The 15,015-nt window shown below is 48.2% G+C and overlaps 1 protein-coding gene and 1 long non-coding RNA gene across 21 annotated transcripts in view; one reads left to right on the top strand and one right to left on the bottom strand.

Annotated features, from left to right (window-relative positions):
• The window catches only part of KDM2B (lysine demethylase 2B), a 123,662-nt gene extending 111,253 nt beyond the window's left edge, over positions 1-12,409 (top strand). For 12 of the 19 annotated variants that reach the window (XM_060121137.1, XM_060121126.1, XM_060121131.1 and 9 more), the window contains 8 exons: positions 16-284; positions 461-574; positions 1,205-1,243; positions 1,375-2,054; positions 2,726-2,889; positions 2,979-3,140; positions 3,816-4,034; positions 10,870-12,409. In XM_060121137.1, the coding sequence (XP_059977120.1) occupies positions 16-284; positions 461-574; positions 1,205-1,243; positions 1,375-2,054; positions 2,726-2,889; positions 2,979-3,140; positions 3,816-4,034; positions 10,870-11,051 (1,829 nt within the window). In that variant the 3' untranslated portion in view covers positions 11,052-12,409. The remainder of the gene's footprint in view (positions 1-15; positions 285-460; positions 575-1,204; positions 1,244-1,374; positions 2,055-2,725; positions 2,890-2,978; positions 3,141-3,815; positions 4,035-10,869) is intronic. The other 7 variants (XM_060121127.1, XM_060121132.1, XM_060121135.1 and 4 more) reach the window with 5 other exon arrangements.
• LOC132504102 (uncharacterized) lies at positions 10,752-14,618 on the bottom strand. 2 transcript variants are annotated; one of them, XR_009534731.1, is made up of 4 exons: positions 14,492-14,618; positions 13,064-14,039; positions 12,477-12,623; positions 10,752-11,327 (listed from the first exon to the last, which is right to left on the bottom strand). It is a non-coding gene; the product is annotated as an uncharacterized LOC132504102 (long non-coding RNA). The 2 variants fall into 2 exon arrangements; XR_009534730.1 differs by lacking the exon at positions 14,492-14,618 and having other exon boundaries at positions 13,064-14,481.
• Between the last annotated feature and the right edge of the window lie 397 nt (positions 14,619-15,015).

The following is a 15,015-nucleotide window of genomic DNA, read 5'->3' as shown; positions in this document are numbered from 1 at the left end:
CTTCTCTGTTTTTGGCCTACAAGCAAAAGCGTGGCCCTGGCTTTAAGTATGCCTCAAACCTGCCCGGCTCCCTGCTCAAGGAGCAGAAGATGAACCGGGACAGCAAGGAGGGGCAGGAGCCTGCCAAGCGGAGGAGTGAGTGTGAAGAGGCGCCCCGGCGTAGGCCAGACGAGCACCCCAAGAAGGTGCCCCCTGACGGCATCCTGCGCCGAAAGTCAGACGATGTGCACCTGAGGAGGAAGCGGAAATACGAGAAGCCCCAGGAGCTGAGTGGACGCAAGCGAGTACGACCGGGAGGGACGGGCAGCGAGGGGTGGCCTGGCTGGTCCCGGGTGCAGGGGCGCGTGGGCGTGGGCGGGGATGGGCAGCGGGGAGAGCCGAAGTCACGGAAGTCCTGAGAGCCCGGCCCGAGAGAAAGGAGGGGAAAATCAGCGAGTCACTCCTCTTCCCACCCCTTTAGGCCTCGACGCTTCAAACGTCCCCCGGTTCCTCCTCTCACCTCTCGCCGAGGCCCCCTCTAGGCAGCAGCCTCAGCCCCTGGTGGAGATCCAGTCTCACTTACTTCCAGCAGCAGGTGCTCCCACGTCGCCCCGCCCTCCCCAGGCCCCGGGGACTCGCGAGTCCCGGACCGCCCCCTCCCCACTGGTCCTCGAACCCATTGCCGCAGACCTCCAAGGCACCTGTTCACCGTAGCTTCCCAGGCCTCAGCCCCGAGGCTCAGGCTCGTGGTTCCGGCGTGGGGCCTGGGAAGCTGAAGCTGCCGCGGGGAAGCCCTGTGGATCTGGGGAACCTCGGAGGATCCTGGCGGCCCCTCTTCGCCCACCGGCCCTTCCAGCATCAGCCACGAGGTGGCGCCTGGTTGTCTTCTCCTCGTTCTAGCCATTAAGGCTTGGCCGGGAATCCTGCAGACCCTGCCTCTGGGACAGGCTCCCTGAGCCAAGTCCGACGTGAATGGGCGACTGCATATCTCTGGGTCTGTCCAGGGGTGGGAGGTCAGTTGGGTGGGGACAGCTCTATCACTCTCCGCCAGTTCCAGCTTCTTCCTTAAAACCAGCAGGCAGGGCCCACCCGTCTGTCAGAGCAGAGAAGATGGGATTTGTTGGGAAGGTGACCCTCCAGCCTCTGTTGGTGGGGCTGGGTGTAGAGGGGACCAAATCCCATGAACGCTGGGAGCAAGCTCTGCATCCTTTCTTTTCTGTGACAGCTAAAACCCGGCAAAGAAGATAAGCTTTTCAGGAAAAAGGTACCATCTTCCGCCCTCGCCCCAGGCCTGCTCCTGGGGCAATGGGTCCTGGGGTGGAGGGTGGGAGGCCTGGGTGGGCGCAGCCCCGGGTCTAGGGGCTCATCCCCCCCACGCTCCCCCTCCTCCCTCAGCGGCGGTCCTGGAAGAACGCTGAGGACCGAATGGCTCTGGCCAACAAGCCTCTCAGGCGCTTCAAGCAGGAGCCGGAGGATGACCTGCCCGAGGCGCCCCCCAAGACGAGGGAGAGCGACCACTCCCGCTCCAGCTCCCCCACCGCCGGCCCCAGCACGGAGGGGGCGGAGGGCCCCGAGGAGAAGAGGAAGGTGAAGATGCGCCGGAAGCGGCGACTCCCCAACAAGGAGCTGAGCAAGGAGCTGAGCAAGGAGCTCAACCAGGAGATCCAGAAGACGGAGAGCAGCCTGGCCCACGAGAACCACCAGCCCATCAAGTCGGAGCCTGAGAGTGAGAACGAGGAGCCCAAGCGGCCCCTGGGCCTCTGTGAGCGCCCTCACCGCTTCAGCAAGGGGCCCAACGGCACCCCCCGGGAGCTGCGGCACCAGCTGGGGCCCAGCCTGCGCAGCCCGCCCCGAGTCATCTCCCGGCCCCCTCCCTCCGTGTCCCCGCCCAAGTGCATCCAGATGGAGCGACATGTGATCCGGCCGCCCCCCATCAGCCCCCCGCCCGACTCGCTGCCCCTGGATGATGGGGCGGCCCACGTTATGCACAGGGAGGTGTGGATGGCCGTCTTCAGCTACCTCAGCCACCAAGACCTGTGTGTCTGCATGCGGGTCTGCAGGACCTGGAACCGCTGGTGAGGGGCACCGGCTGAGTTTGGATGGGGCACCAGGGGGTCAGGCTAAGGCTTAGGCTAGGCCAGGGATGGCGCGTGCGTCCCCACTGGAGTCACTCGTGATGCTCTTTCTAAGCCCCGTCCAGCTTAAGTATCCTCCTCAAAGAGGTCTAGCAGCTACAGTCAGTGTGGTCTTGTCAAAAGAGGTGAACCCTATTTGTTTTCCTGATTTAGCTTCTTGGAAGATGAACTGAGGACCAGGGGGAGTCCTTGTCCTTAAAGAGCTAGCCCAGGTCACGAGTGCCGCGCCAGTTCCTGATCTTAATCCCTGCTTTGATAGTTCCCAGCTGGAACGGTCTCTGACCTTGGCCAAGTTACTTACCTTCATTTGTGAACAGGCATGATGCAGGGTTGTTTTGAGCTATGGCCTGTGGAGGGTGTAATTAAACCCCCAGTAAATACTTTACAGCTTCTGGTACTTTCCATGGGGGTGGGGGGGAAGGGCTGTGACAATCAGAGCAGAGGCTCTCAGGTGCCAACGAGACGGAAACTAAACAGAAGGGTCCAGGGGACGAAGTTAAGGAGCCTCCCCCTGGGCTTGATAGGTGAGGGACTGACCACAGCTATGCATGGGGCTCCCCAAGAGAGCTCCCAACTCTGACGTTGCCCCCTCTGCTGGGCCTGGCCCCCAGGTGCTGTGATAAGCGGTTATGGACCCGCATCGACCTGAACCACTGCAAGTCCATTACACCCCTGATGCTGAGCGGCATCATCCGGCGACAGCCTGTCTCCCTGGACCTCAGCTGGACCAATATCTCCAAGAAACAGCTGAGCTGGCTCATCAACCGCTTGCCTGGTGAGCACTGGGCCAGGGGCCCTCGATGTGCAGTAGCAGGGGCTGGGGTGTATCACCTGACCTGCCACCCCCTCTCTGTCCCCCGCCAGGGCTCCGAGACTTGGTGCTGTCAGGCTGCTCATGGATCGCAGTCTCAGCCCTCTGTAGCTCCAGTTGTCCGCTGCTCCGGACCCTGGATGTCCAGTGGGTAGAAGGACTAAAGGACGCCCAGATGCGGGATCTCCTGTCCCCGCCTACAGATAACAGGCCAGGTGAGTGTCCGGGACAGGGGTGTACCCAAGGCATGGTCACAAGAAGGTGGTATGACCAAGCTGTGCTGTTGGATCTGGTTTTCACCACAGACCCCATCTGGTACTCATGTCTTCAAGCCTTCTCTGGCTTCAGCCCTTCTCGACGCAGAGCTGAGTCCCAGCTGCTGTTCTCAGTCAGCTTTGGGTACAAGAGGGGACCCGTGAGAGGCCAGAGGCTCCCAGAATGCCACTTTGGGAACTCTGTGCATCTCACTGCTTCTATGTTAATTTGTCCTTCGTTGGCTTTAAGCCTCAGGCATCGGGGTCAGTGTGGCCGGACAGGGCCTCACGGGATGAAGCCCTCCTAGGTCGGGTTGCAGGACTCACTGCTCCCCACCAGTACCTTAAATGAGGAATCTGTGGTGACCCAGAGATGCTGTGCTGTCTGTACTCCAATTGGCTGAGCACTGTTGGGTGGAATGCAGGCTCTGTGTTTCTAGGTCTTCTGACTTTTAAAGAATCTACAAGGGTAAAACTTGATGTGGAATATTCCGATTTTTAAATGTTGGAACCAGTTTTGATCTTTTGGGGGAGACACTCAATGGCTAAATGAGACCCAGGTGTTCCACCTGACTGGTAGGCCTTGTAAAGTGTCATGTCAGGGTGACATGTTGCCTCTCTGTCCTGCCCCCTCAGGTCAGATGGACAATCGGAGTAAGCTCCGGAACATTGTGGAACTGCGTCTGGCCGGTCTGGACATCACAGACGCCTCCCTGCGGCTTATCATTCGCCACATGCCCCTGCTCTCCAAGCTCCACCTTAGTTACTGTAACCATGTGACTGACCAGTCCATCAACCTGCTCACCGCTGTGGGCACCACCACCCGAGACTCCTTAACCGAAATCAACCTGTCAGGTCAGTGCGGGGCACCCATCGGGGTCTGCCCAGGACCCCGGGGGACAGGCTGGGCATTCTTCATTCGAAAGGAAATACTTGTGGGCCTGTTGCTATAGGGTCACAGTGTTAGACGCTACGACACACCAGTGAACAAGACAGACCCACGGCCTAGTCTAGAGGGGAAACACACATTAAACAAATAAGCGTTATTAGATTTTAAATAATTGCTCCAAAAAATAGTGCTAGTAGCAGTGAGAGCACATGAGCACATAGCAGTGGGTCTTGACCCAAAATATGGGCTAGAAAAGCTTCCCTTGGGTGCTGTGGACGACCTGGCGCCTGGCAGCAGGGGGTGTGGGAGAGTAGCCGGCAGTGAGGCCAGGCTGGGCCAATGGAGTAATAAGCAGCTTGATTTCTGCCATGGTGGTTGTCGCTTATGTGTCCCCCTCCTGACCCTGCTATCAACGGGCCTGTTGTTGACAAGAAGAAAACCCCACAGTGGAGTCCTCACTCCCCCCACTTACTGATGGGGCTGGAGTTGGTTCCTAAGGACTTGGGGCACAACCAACGGGGAGGTGGACAGAGGCAACGCTGCCTGTTCTCAGCCCAGTTAACCCAGTTCTCATCTCATCGCTCAGGATGGTCAGATTGGGCGTGTAAGATTTGGACCAGACCAAAAAAAAAAAGGAGAAAAGAAACTTTTTTCTTCTAGAAATTACCAAGTAATAAATGATACCCTCACCTCATTTAAATTACATTTTGACACAGTCCAATCTGATGTCTGGCTTGGTCAGGATTCACATATTGTTTAGCTGTTTCCCTCTCTCCATCCCACATTCATGCCTGAGAAATGCCTTCCTGTTACCAGTACCACATCCGCGTGGGAGCTGATGCTGTACCTTAGTGCCTAGGGAGCCCACCCTCCTCCTTGGGGAGTATTGGTGGCGAGGTGAGGGGGGAGGGGGGGTGTTGCATTCCATGGAGGCAGAGAACAGAGAGCCACACTGAGGTGAGCTTTCACCAAGACCCCAGCTCCAGGCTCAGCTCGTGGTCTTGAATTGATGCTGGGGCTGCCCCGTGGAGGAGGGCCTGGGGAGCATCTTGTTCTAAAGCGCTCGGTAGTAATGAACTCTTTTCACTTATTCTAATTTAATTACTATGCATGTGTAGCAGAGATCCCAGTATAAATCCCCCTCCCCTGCAGCACAGTCCATGATGTGTTTGTATAAATCATCTTTTTCCATTTTGTTTTCCACCACAATCCTTTGAGGTCATCTTTTTGTCTCAGGATCTACATGCAGATCTCTGCGTTTGCGTTAAGAGCTGTGATGTATATGAAGCCCAGTCTCTCTCATACCCAGTCTCTTCTAGATTCAGTTCTTTTTAACATGTTTTCCCCTCCTGTCAGTATAACTAGTTCATGATAAAATAAGTCTCTTCCACAAAATGGATGGCACTTGACATGTTTCCAGATCCTTCATTGTGGTTGGAGGATCAGGTCTAGTGGCAGAGTGAAGCCGTGGTTGCTTGAGGTGGCCCTTTGGCTTCCCCTTCCCTGCCCCTGATTCTCACCTTGAGGCAACCACCTTCAACTCTTGAGCTCTTTGTTTCTGTTTACCTCCATTTTTTCCAAACAGCAAGCCTACATTGCTATTTCTTATTGTTTTTTGTTTGTTTTTCCTTTTCAGATGCTCTGTGTTTGTTAACTTGCTATGCAGAGAACAAGGATTACTATTCTTACATTCTCTTACCCTGCTTCCTTTTCTCCCTTCATCTTCCCAATTTGTGGTTAAGTCACTATTACTTACCTTATTATGGCCATGTTAGTATTGTCCACTGTTGAGCCAGTGTGTATTATGGGTATGTTTCCTTTCTTGCACATGTTTTTGGTTTGTTTTCCCTAGAGTTAATAATTGTCTCATTTTTGTTTGGTTAGTTTCTATAACAGACTTGAGTACTGTTCTTTCCCCACGTGAACTCGTCAGGCCCTCAACCAGTCTGTGTAGAAACCACCCTCCTGGACTTCTCTTCCTCCTGCCCCCACTTGAACTTGGCTGTCTCTGCCTGCTGCACAGCTCCTGTCCTGGGACTTCCTTGGTTTCTGTCTTGTGCAGGGACCCTTCTTTCCTTGGTCCCGTATCTTCTTTCTTGGTTTATCTGTTCGTTTGGTAGAGGACATCTTCCAGACCTTATATGTCTGAAAATGGCTGTATTATACCTTCATGTTTAATTGATAGCTTAGCTGGTTATATAGTTCTAGTTTGGGAACCATATTGTTTCAGAAAGTGGGAGGCACTGCTCCTTTGGCTTCTGCCTTCCAGAGTTGATGTCCAAAACGATTTGATTCTCCATCCTTCAGTGAATATTTTCTCTCATTGGAAGTTTGTAGAACACGATCTTTTTATTTATTTATTTAAAAAATTATTTTTTTAAAAAATTTAATTAATTTGGCTGTGCCGGGTCTTAGTTGCAGGATACAGGATCTTCGTTGCAGCATGTGGGCTCTAGTTCCCTGACCAGGGATCGAACCTGGGCCCCCTGCATTGGGAGCGCGAGTCTTAACCACTGGAGCACCAGGGAAGTCCCGTGTAGGACATGAGTTTATCTCAAAGTTTTTTGCAGTTTTGGTTGGTGAGCCTTGGTTTGAGTCCATTTTCAGGGATTGTATTGAGCATTCATGAGTGCTTTCAGTCTCTCAATTTGGTTCTGGAAAATTGCCTTGAATTATTTAATTTCCTTCCCTTCTGTTTTCTTTCTTTAGTAGTCCTCTGATACCTTTAGTTTTTTTTCCTTTTTCCCATCTCTGTATCTGGTTTTCCTCCACTTATCACAGAATTCATATACAGCTGACCCTTGAACTAGTTAGGTGCTAGGGGTACAGCCCTCCTTGCAGTAGAAAATCCAAATATAACTTAACAGTTGGCCCTTGGTATCCACACTTCCTCCAAAAACTCAGATTCAACCACTAATTTGTAGCCTGTCGTATGTACTATTGAAAAAAATCAGCATATAAGTGGACCCGCACAGTTCAAACCCGTGTTGTTCAAGGGTCAACTGCCATGAGTTTTTCATTTCTGCTTTTTGTTAGGTTCAAACATATGAAGCTGCTTTTTATGTAGGTCAGAAAACAGTCAAATATTGGCAGTTTTCATATGGTTTAGCCTATATTTTTAATTTTACAGCTATAGTTTGTTCTCTGAACTTTCGGAGAGTGGCATGTTCTTGTTTCTTGCATCCAGATATTGTCCATCCTGAGGATACTGATGGTTTTTTCTTTTCTACATAGACCATACATTCCTTCAGATGCAGTCAGTGGGCCTGCCTAAGGGGCCCTTCTCAGATTTAGTGTCAACATGAGGTTGTCGGCTCAGGTGATCGGAGGCTCTGGGGACACGGTGGGAGCTGGTCTGCTGTGGGTATCATTGGGTGGTCAGCATGGGTTGTTTTCTTTGGGGAAACCCAGACGTGACATCTGTCAGTCTTTTCTCTTAAGCTGGTCAAGGTTGCCAAAGGACACTCTCTTCCTTGACCTCCCAACCGAAGGGCTCAGGCCGGGCTGCCAGGGTTCTAGGGCTTGGCAGGGAAGGAGTCTGGAGGTCTCGACAGTCAGCAGGTAAATTTCCCTGTAACCCCCATTTTTCAGGGGGTGCCCCTGCCTTCCACAGTGCCTGGTGGTGCCTGGTCTAGAGACTTTCTCTTGCCCATCAGAGACAAACTCCCCTCTTTTGCTGGGGAAGGGAGTTTCAGCCTCTTACTGCTCCTTAAGTAGATTTTCAACCAGTCCTTCTGTCTCTAACACCATCTTTAGCCCCACTTCCGTTGTACTTGTTGCTTCCAGTACCTGTACCTTTGAGGTCTTCTGTAGAAGAAATCTGCTTCTCTGCTTTTCCTTCAGCCAGTTTGGGGTTAAGCTTTCTCAAGTCTAGTGAATGTTACCTTTTCTCCAGCTTTCTAAATTAACAAAATTTTTTTTATTGTGGTAAGATACACATAACATAAAATTTACCATTTTAACAATTCCTAAGTGTCCAGTTCACTAGCATTAAGTACAGACATGCAGTTGTGCAGCCGCCACCACCCGTCTTCAGAACCTCTTCTCCCCCGTCAGAAACTCTGTACCCACTAAATACTAACTCCTCACTCCCTTTCCTCTCCTGCCCTCAGCAACCACCATTCTACTGTCTGTCCCTGAATTTGACTCTTCTAGGTACCCCACATAAGTGGAACCATACAGTAGTTGTTTCCTTCAGGACTGGCTTATTATATATACACCACATTTTATTTATCCATTCATCTGCTAATGGACACTTGGGTTGCTTCTTTCTTTTGGCTATTGTCAGTAATGTTGCTGTGAACATGGGTGTATAAATTCATTGTTCTTTGGGTATATAACCAGAAATGGACTGGCTGAATCACATGGTAATTCTGTGTTTACTTTTTTTTGAGAAACTACTATATTGTTTCGCAGAGCAGCTGCACTGTTTTACATTCCTACTAACAGTGCAAAGGGTTCCAACTTCTCCACATCCTTACTAACACTTGCTGGGGTTTGGGGTTTTTTGTTTGTTTAAGCGAAAACCATGCTAATGCATATGAAGATCTCAGTGGGGTCTTGACTTGCATTTCCTTAATGATTCGTGATACTAAGCATCTTTTCGTTTGCTTATTTACCATTTGTGTATCTTCTTTGAACAAATGTCTATTCCCGTCTTTTGCCCATTTTTTAATCAGGTTGTTTGTGTTGTTGTTGAATTGTAGGATTTCTTTATATATTCTGGATATTAATTCCTTAACAGATACATGACTTGCAAATATTTTCTCCCATTCTCTGTTGTTTTTTCACTCTCTTGATAGTGTCCTTTGTACAAAAGTTTTTAATTTTGATGAAGTTCAGTCTTTTCCCTTTTGTGGCCTGTGCTTTTGGTATCATGTTTAAGAAACCATTGACAAATCCAAGGTCACGAAGATTTCCCATGTTTTCTTCTAAGAGTTTCATAGTTTTAGCTCTTACGTTAAGTCTTTGAATAATCTTAATTTTTGTATATGGTGTGATGGGGGAGGGTGGTCTAGCTTCATCCTGTTGCATGTGGATATCCAGTTTTCCCAGCACCATTTGTTGAAAAGTCTGTCTTTTCGCCCACTGAATTGTTTTGGCATCTCGTCAAAAATCATTTGACCATTTGAGGGTTTATTTTTGGGGCTCTCAATTCTGTTCCATTGGTGTATATGTTTGTCCTTATGCCGGTAACACATGCTGTGGCTTTGTAGTATTGAAATCAGGAAGTGCGAGTCCTCTGACTTTCTCTTTTTCAAGGTTGCTTTGGCAATTCAGGGTCCCTTAAATTTCTACATGATTAAGATGCATTTTTCTTTTTCTACAAAAAAACCGCTTTTGGTATTTTATAGCAATTTCATTGAGTCTGTAGACTGCTTTGGGGTAATACTGGCATTTTAATAATATTAAGTTTTCTAATCTGAACATCGGCTGTCTTTCTATTTATATCTTTTAATTTCTTTCAGCGTTGTTTTTTAGTTTTCAGTGTACAAGTCTCACTTTCTTCGTTAAATTTATTACTGTTTTCTTTTTGATGCTATTGTAAATGAAATTTTCGTGATTTTCTTTCAGATTGTTCATTGTTAGTGTATAGAAATGCTAATTTTTGTCTGTTGATTTTATATCCTGCAGTTTTGCTGAATTAGGGGTGTGTGTGTAGGGGTGGGGTGGGGTGTATGTGTGGGTGTGTGTGGGGGGTGGTGGGGTGGGTGTGGTGTGCGTGTGTGGGGGGGTGGGTGTGGACTCCTTAGAGTTATCACATTAAGGTCATGTCATCTGCAAGCAGATATTTTTATTCTTTTCCGTATCATTTTAAAAATTTTATGCTTTGATCTGCCTAGAATTTATTTTGTTGTGAGGTATAGGCCACATTGTTTGAGGTTTGTAATTCTTAACCCAGATTGTCCTTTCATCGGACATCTATTTTTCACTCTTAAACAGACTTTGTTTAACCCATCATGGGCCTATCCATAATATTCCCCACACAACCAATTTTAGTGATGATGAGGAAAGGTCTCCAGCTTAATATACCACTGAGATGAAGGAATCATTGGGCTCAGGGTGGTGACTCAGCCTCAGTTGGATGCGAGCTGGCGTTGCAGCCCGTTGACTGAGGATTCAGTTCTAAAAGAAAACAGTGCTACAGAAGCAAAGTCCAAATTGAGAGAATTACTCGGTTGAAGAGCACATCTACCGGTGAGGGTGCGGTGGAGGGTTCTGAATTCTGGTTTTGCTTCCTGTGGACGGAATCTTTCTGGCCCCTTCTAGCACATTGGTCTCCTGCATAGGTTTGAGGCAAACGTCCCACGGTGGGCGGGCAAGCACACGGGGCCTCTGTCTAGTCTAAAGGGCTGGTGCCCAGGGGAGTGGGAGGATCCCAGGATGACCTTACAGGTGTCCTCACTCCCCCAGCACTTCTCCCCTGGGAATAGGCAGACTGCGCACAAGAACCTGCAGAGAGGTGTTTCTCAGCAGTAGAGTAGAAGTGAAAAGCAAGCTATTTTCATATATTGTGTGATCCTATCTTTATAAAACAACATAGACAGGACGTACTGATGTGAGAATATATACATATAAGGGGCGGCCATGGGGTAGGAGTCTAAGCAGTTTCACTTGGAATGTGTGGATGCTTTTCAAGCATATATGAAACTTCTATAAGTGGTAGATGAAACCATTCTGCATTTGAAGAGAGCTTTCCAGCAAGGGCAGTTGCTGCTCTGTTGCTGAGTGCCTGGGGGTTGGGGGAGGGCCCTCGGCTGCACGCTTCCTCCACCTCACCGAGTGTCCTCTTCCCTGCAGACTGCAATAAGGTCACTGACCAGTGCCTGTCCTTCTTCAAACGGTGTGGGAATATCTGTCATATTGACCTGAGGTACTGCAAGCAAGTTACCAAGGAAGGCTGTGAGCAGTTCATAGCCGAAATGTCTGTTAGTGTCCAGTTCGGGCAAGTGGAAGAAAAACTCCTGCAAAAACTGAGTTAGTCCATGGACAAGTATGTAAATATGGGGTGGGTGAGGGGAGGGGACGCGGCAGGGGAGGGTAAAAGACTTTACAAAAACTAGGGCTTTTATTTTCAATTTGAAACTTGGAACAACAGACCACAGAACGATTCCATTTTGCAAGTCTCGCTGAGGGAGAAGCCAGTCCGCCACCGTTTTGGGGTTGAGTGAGTCAGGCGCTTTCCTTTGGTCTTTCTGAATCAAAACTGCACTGCTTTCTGGACCGTCTCTAAGGCAGCCTTTATCAAGAAGACATTCCTGTCGGAGAGGAGGATGGACTTGGGAGAAATTCTCTTACTGGAAGCATGAGCTTAGGAATTTTTTTTTTTTGGTGGTGGTGTTTTTTGTTTTGGACACCTTTTTCCTGGCAACTTTGGGGTTTTTGGTGTCAACATAAAATGGACCACACACCACAGCTGCCGTCTTGACATGTTTGTTTGTTTGGTTTTGTTACATCTTACATTATGCAGAACTATTTTTGTACAAATTGTTCAAAAGTTAATTTATGCAAGGTTTGAATGCATACCAGTGTTTTTATTGTTTTGAGATTGCCAACTTTCCTGGTTTCCTTCAGGTAGGAGAGAACTTAACCTGTACGTCATACGACTCCGTCTACACACGTGCCCAGATCTGGCAAAACAGGCTAAGACCTTCCAGTTAAAAGCATGTCTAACTGGAAGTTGAGAGCCTGCTTTGTATGTCAAGAAGTTACATAAGCATGTTGTGGATATGTGTAAATTATAGTCAAAGTGAGACACTTTGCTAAATTTCCTCTGTATAGAATTCACCTTTTTCTCAAAATTTTAAAATTCAGACTTCAGCCTTTGAACTCAGGAGGGGTTTGCTCCCGCATATGAGCTCTTGTACTCTACATAGATCTAATTTATACAGTGAGTCAAGAAGTTGAATAAATGATCCAACATAGCCTTTCTTTTCCTTTTTTCTCTCCTTTGAAGTGTGAGTTGAGTTCTCGTTTAAGGTTTAGAACATGGCTGTTTCCTAGTTGTAGAGTTATGCATTCATAAGTGCCATTGTTGTAAGGTGGTGTTTTCCTAGACCTTCCCTGACGCGGTTTTACCTTTGTTGAATTTGTATAAACAATTGTACAAAAAAAAAAAACACTCTTGGACTTGGAGGGTTTCTGTTCTAGGGGTGGACTAGAAATTTGACTAGGAAGTCCAGAGGCAGTAGTCTCAACGCCAGTGTATATACTGTTTTGAAGCCAAACAAGGTATAATTTCTTACTCATCTGAGAAATGCGGCAGCCCCTTGGTACGTGTTTTTTCCGTCTTCAGAAAGAGATCTTGCTGTTTGTAGCTAATAAAGGTAACGGGAAAGAACTGTGCTACACTAGTGTCCATGTGTAAGAATTAGGTACGAACTGCCTTAAGGGGCAGGGTGGCTTACCTGTTTGGGTGCTGCTGACCACACCCGTGTACAATAACTTCCACAGCCACTTGGCATTTCCACTGCCAAAGGGGGACAGGGGTTCATTTCCTCAGCCTCCACTGGACGCAACTCAAGGAGGCCACATCCTGCACTGGTAACCTGGGGCTGGGGTGGTGGAGGCACCTGGTTAGGCAATAACTTCCCCAGGTGGCAGACATAGAAACCAGTGAGAAGTAGACTTTAGATCACAGGATTTTTATACTGGAACAACTGCTCTAGTCATCTGAAAATGAAGATAACCCAGCTTCCTTCCTCAGGCATCAACAGCAACATCAGACTTGGGACTCATGGGACTAGCCTTTCCTGCTGTGGTAGTTTCGTACTGCCCCTGCCCCCCATCCTTTTTTTTTTTGCCACGGTGAAATGGTTTTACATCTCATCTAGTTTGTACCGCCGCCTATTAATTTAAATCCAGAGATACTTTCTGACTCAAATTGGAGACATCTGAAGCTGTTGCACCCCAGAATTTAACTCAGGAGATGCATTTAACAGAGGTTAAGATTAGTTTAACACTCTTGTGGTTTATTTATAAAAACGTGGCTTACCTTTGCAAGCCTGATCGTTCATCGTGGAGCACCCACACAAGAGGTCAAGTTGCAGTCTTCTTGGCGGCCTGAGTGCTGTGAGCCTCCGAGTAAGAGTCACCCTCACGTCCAATAAAGGCATCTTCTCCCTTGGAAACCGTTGAAGGAGGACGGTGGTTTTCAAGTGGAATCTCGGCATTAGAGGGCCCTCTTTCCCCTGTAATGTTTCCAGGAGCACACAGGTCAGCCAAGAGAGGAGGTGAAGGAAGGGCTGCCAGGGCTGAGCAGCCAGAGTTTCCATAAGGACACACCACAGAGTAAGGACAGCATCTCTCTAGGATCGAGATGGCCAAGGCAGTACACTGGTCACAGATGACCTTCCCCCAAGTGTACTGAACAATCCAGTTAAGATTATACCCCAGTACAGTCTCGACCAGACTCATTCCTTCAAAAATGAGCTTTAGATGAGGCCAGGCCAAGCTAGGTGCCTGCAAACAGCTGCTCTGAGCCCATACACTGTATCTGATGAAGTAATGGAAGGACCATAAACCAGAGGGACCACTTCTTGTAAGAGGATCATAACTTCTTAACCCAGGAAAGAGGAGAGGCCATAACCCTCCTTCCTCTAGGCATCCTGGCCTTTACAAAGGCAGGCACCACGGCCCATCCAAAACATGGAATGACATCCTTCCATCCTGTGAGGACAAGGACAAAGAGACGTCATTGCATTCCATTGTGAACTTCCAGAATTTTATCCATATGGTAGATGACCTATTCAGAAAAAGATGCATGGCATGCAGCTAGAAAATGCAGATTCCAGGGAGGAATGTTTGCCCTCTGCCAGATAAGTTAGTCCCTTGCAATTCAGTTATTCCAAGTGTCGAGCCTATTAGGCTAAAAATTTGTTGGCTTCTCACTGAGCCAAGGTTATTTCAAAATGCTACTTAAGAAGATCCACCGTTGAGTTTTTGTTCATTGCTGAAACAAGCACCTGAAACTATAAGTCCAAAAAGAAACAGTAAACAAGCTGTTCTGAGACTATGAGCAAATAAATCTCAATTTTCTAATTTAAGATACACCAACACCTGCTGCTCAGCTTCTATTTCAGTGTGTTTACCATCACCCACTGGCCTGGATTTGAAGACTTCTCTCCACCAAATTAGGGATTTGTGGGGAACGATGAACTTCTGGAGTTCACCGTCTCAGGAGAAGTACAGACTAAGTGCTCCTAAGGCTTCAGCAGGGGCTGAGCTTTTACTGTCCATCTGAATTGTAGCTAATACCCACCCTGGACTCTTCAGGCAAGCACAGGAGAAGGGTATTTAGAATATCCACAAGGCTTTGATTTACATGCTCTGACACTCAAAACCAGAAAACGTAGAAAGGCAACTTTTTTTTCACAGCTAGCCAAACTTTCTGCCTTAAGCACAGAGGGGCAAGACTGTTTACCTCCTTTGCTGTAAGTTTCAGGTCTTGTTGATTGACTTCTGGATCCTGAGCACCTGAAGGCATGTGTTAAACACTGCAGAGTCAAAAGATAAAAAACCCACAGGACTCAGCCAAGAAGTTACGTAGTTTCCTAAAAACATACCTGCCCACAAGCCATGGGAATGAATCCACAGTTGGTCTCAACTAAACCAAAAAACCACCCTGATTAGAGCTGGACCTAAAAGAAAAGAGATTTCAGATCATTAATGTCCCAAGAACCTTTTCGCATAAGCTAATGTCTCAGGTTTCTCAGTTGTGGTATTAGAAGAGGTAAGAAAAAGTCATCAGAGCTAGGTTCAAATTCTGATGTGACTTTTTTTTTTTTGGCTGCCCCACATGGCTTATGGGATCTTAGTTCCCTGACCAGGGATTGAACCGGTGCCCTCAGCAGTGAGAGCGCAGAGTCCTAACCACTGGACCGCCAGGGAATTCCCTATGGTGACTTTTTAACTGTGAGATTTTCGACAAGTTCTTTAACTTCTCAG

This window comes from Lagenorhynchus albirostris, chromosome 14 (genome assembly GCF_949774975.1).
Source record: "Lagenorhynchus albirostris chromosome 14, mLagAlb1.1, whole genome shotgun sequence".
NCBI lineage: Eukaryota > Metazoa > Chordata > Mammalia > Artiodactyla > Delphinidae > Lagenorhynchus > Lagenorhynchus albirostris.
The sequence above is the reverse complement of the archived record's forward strand: the minus strand, read 5'-3'. Positions and strand labels throughout refer to the sequence as shown.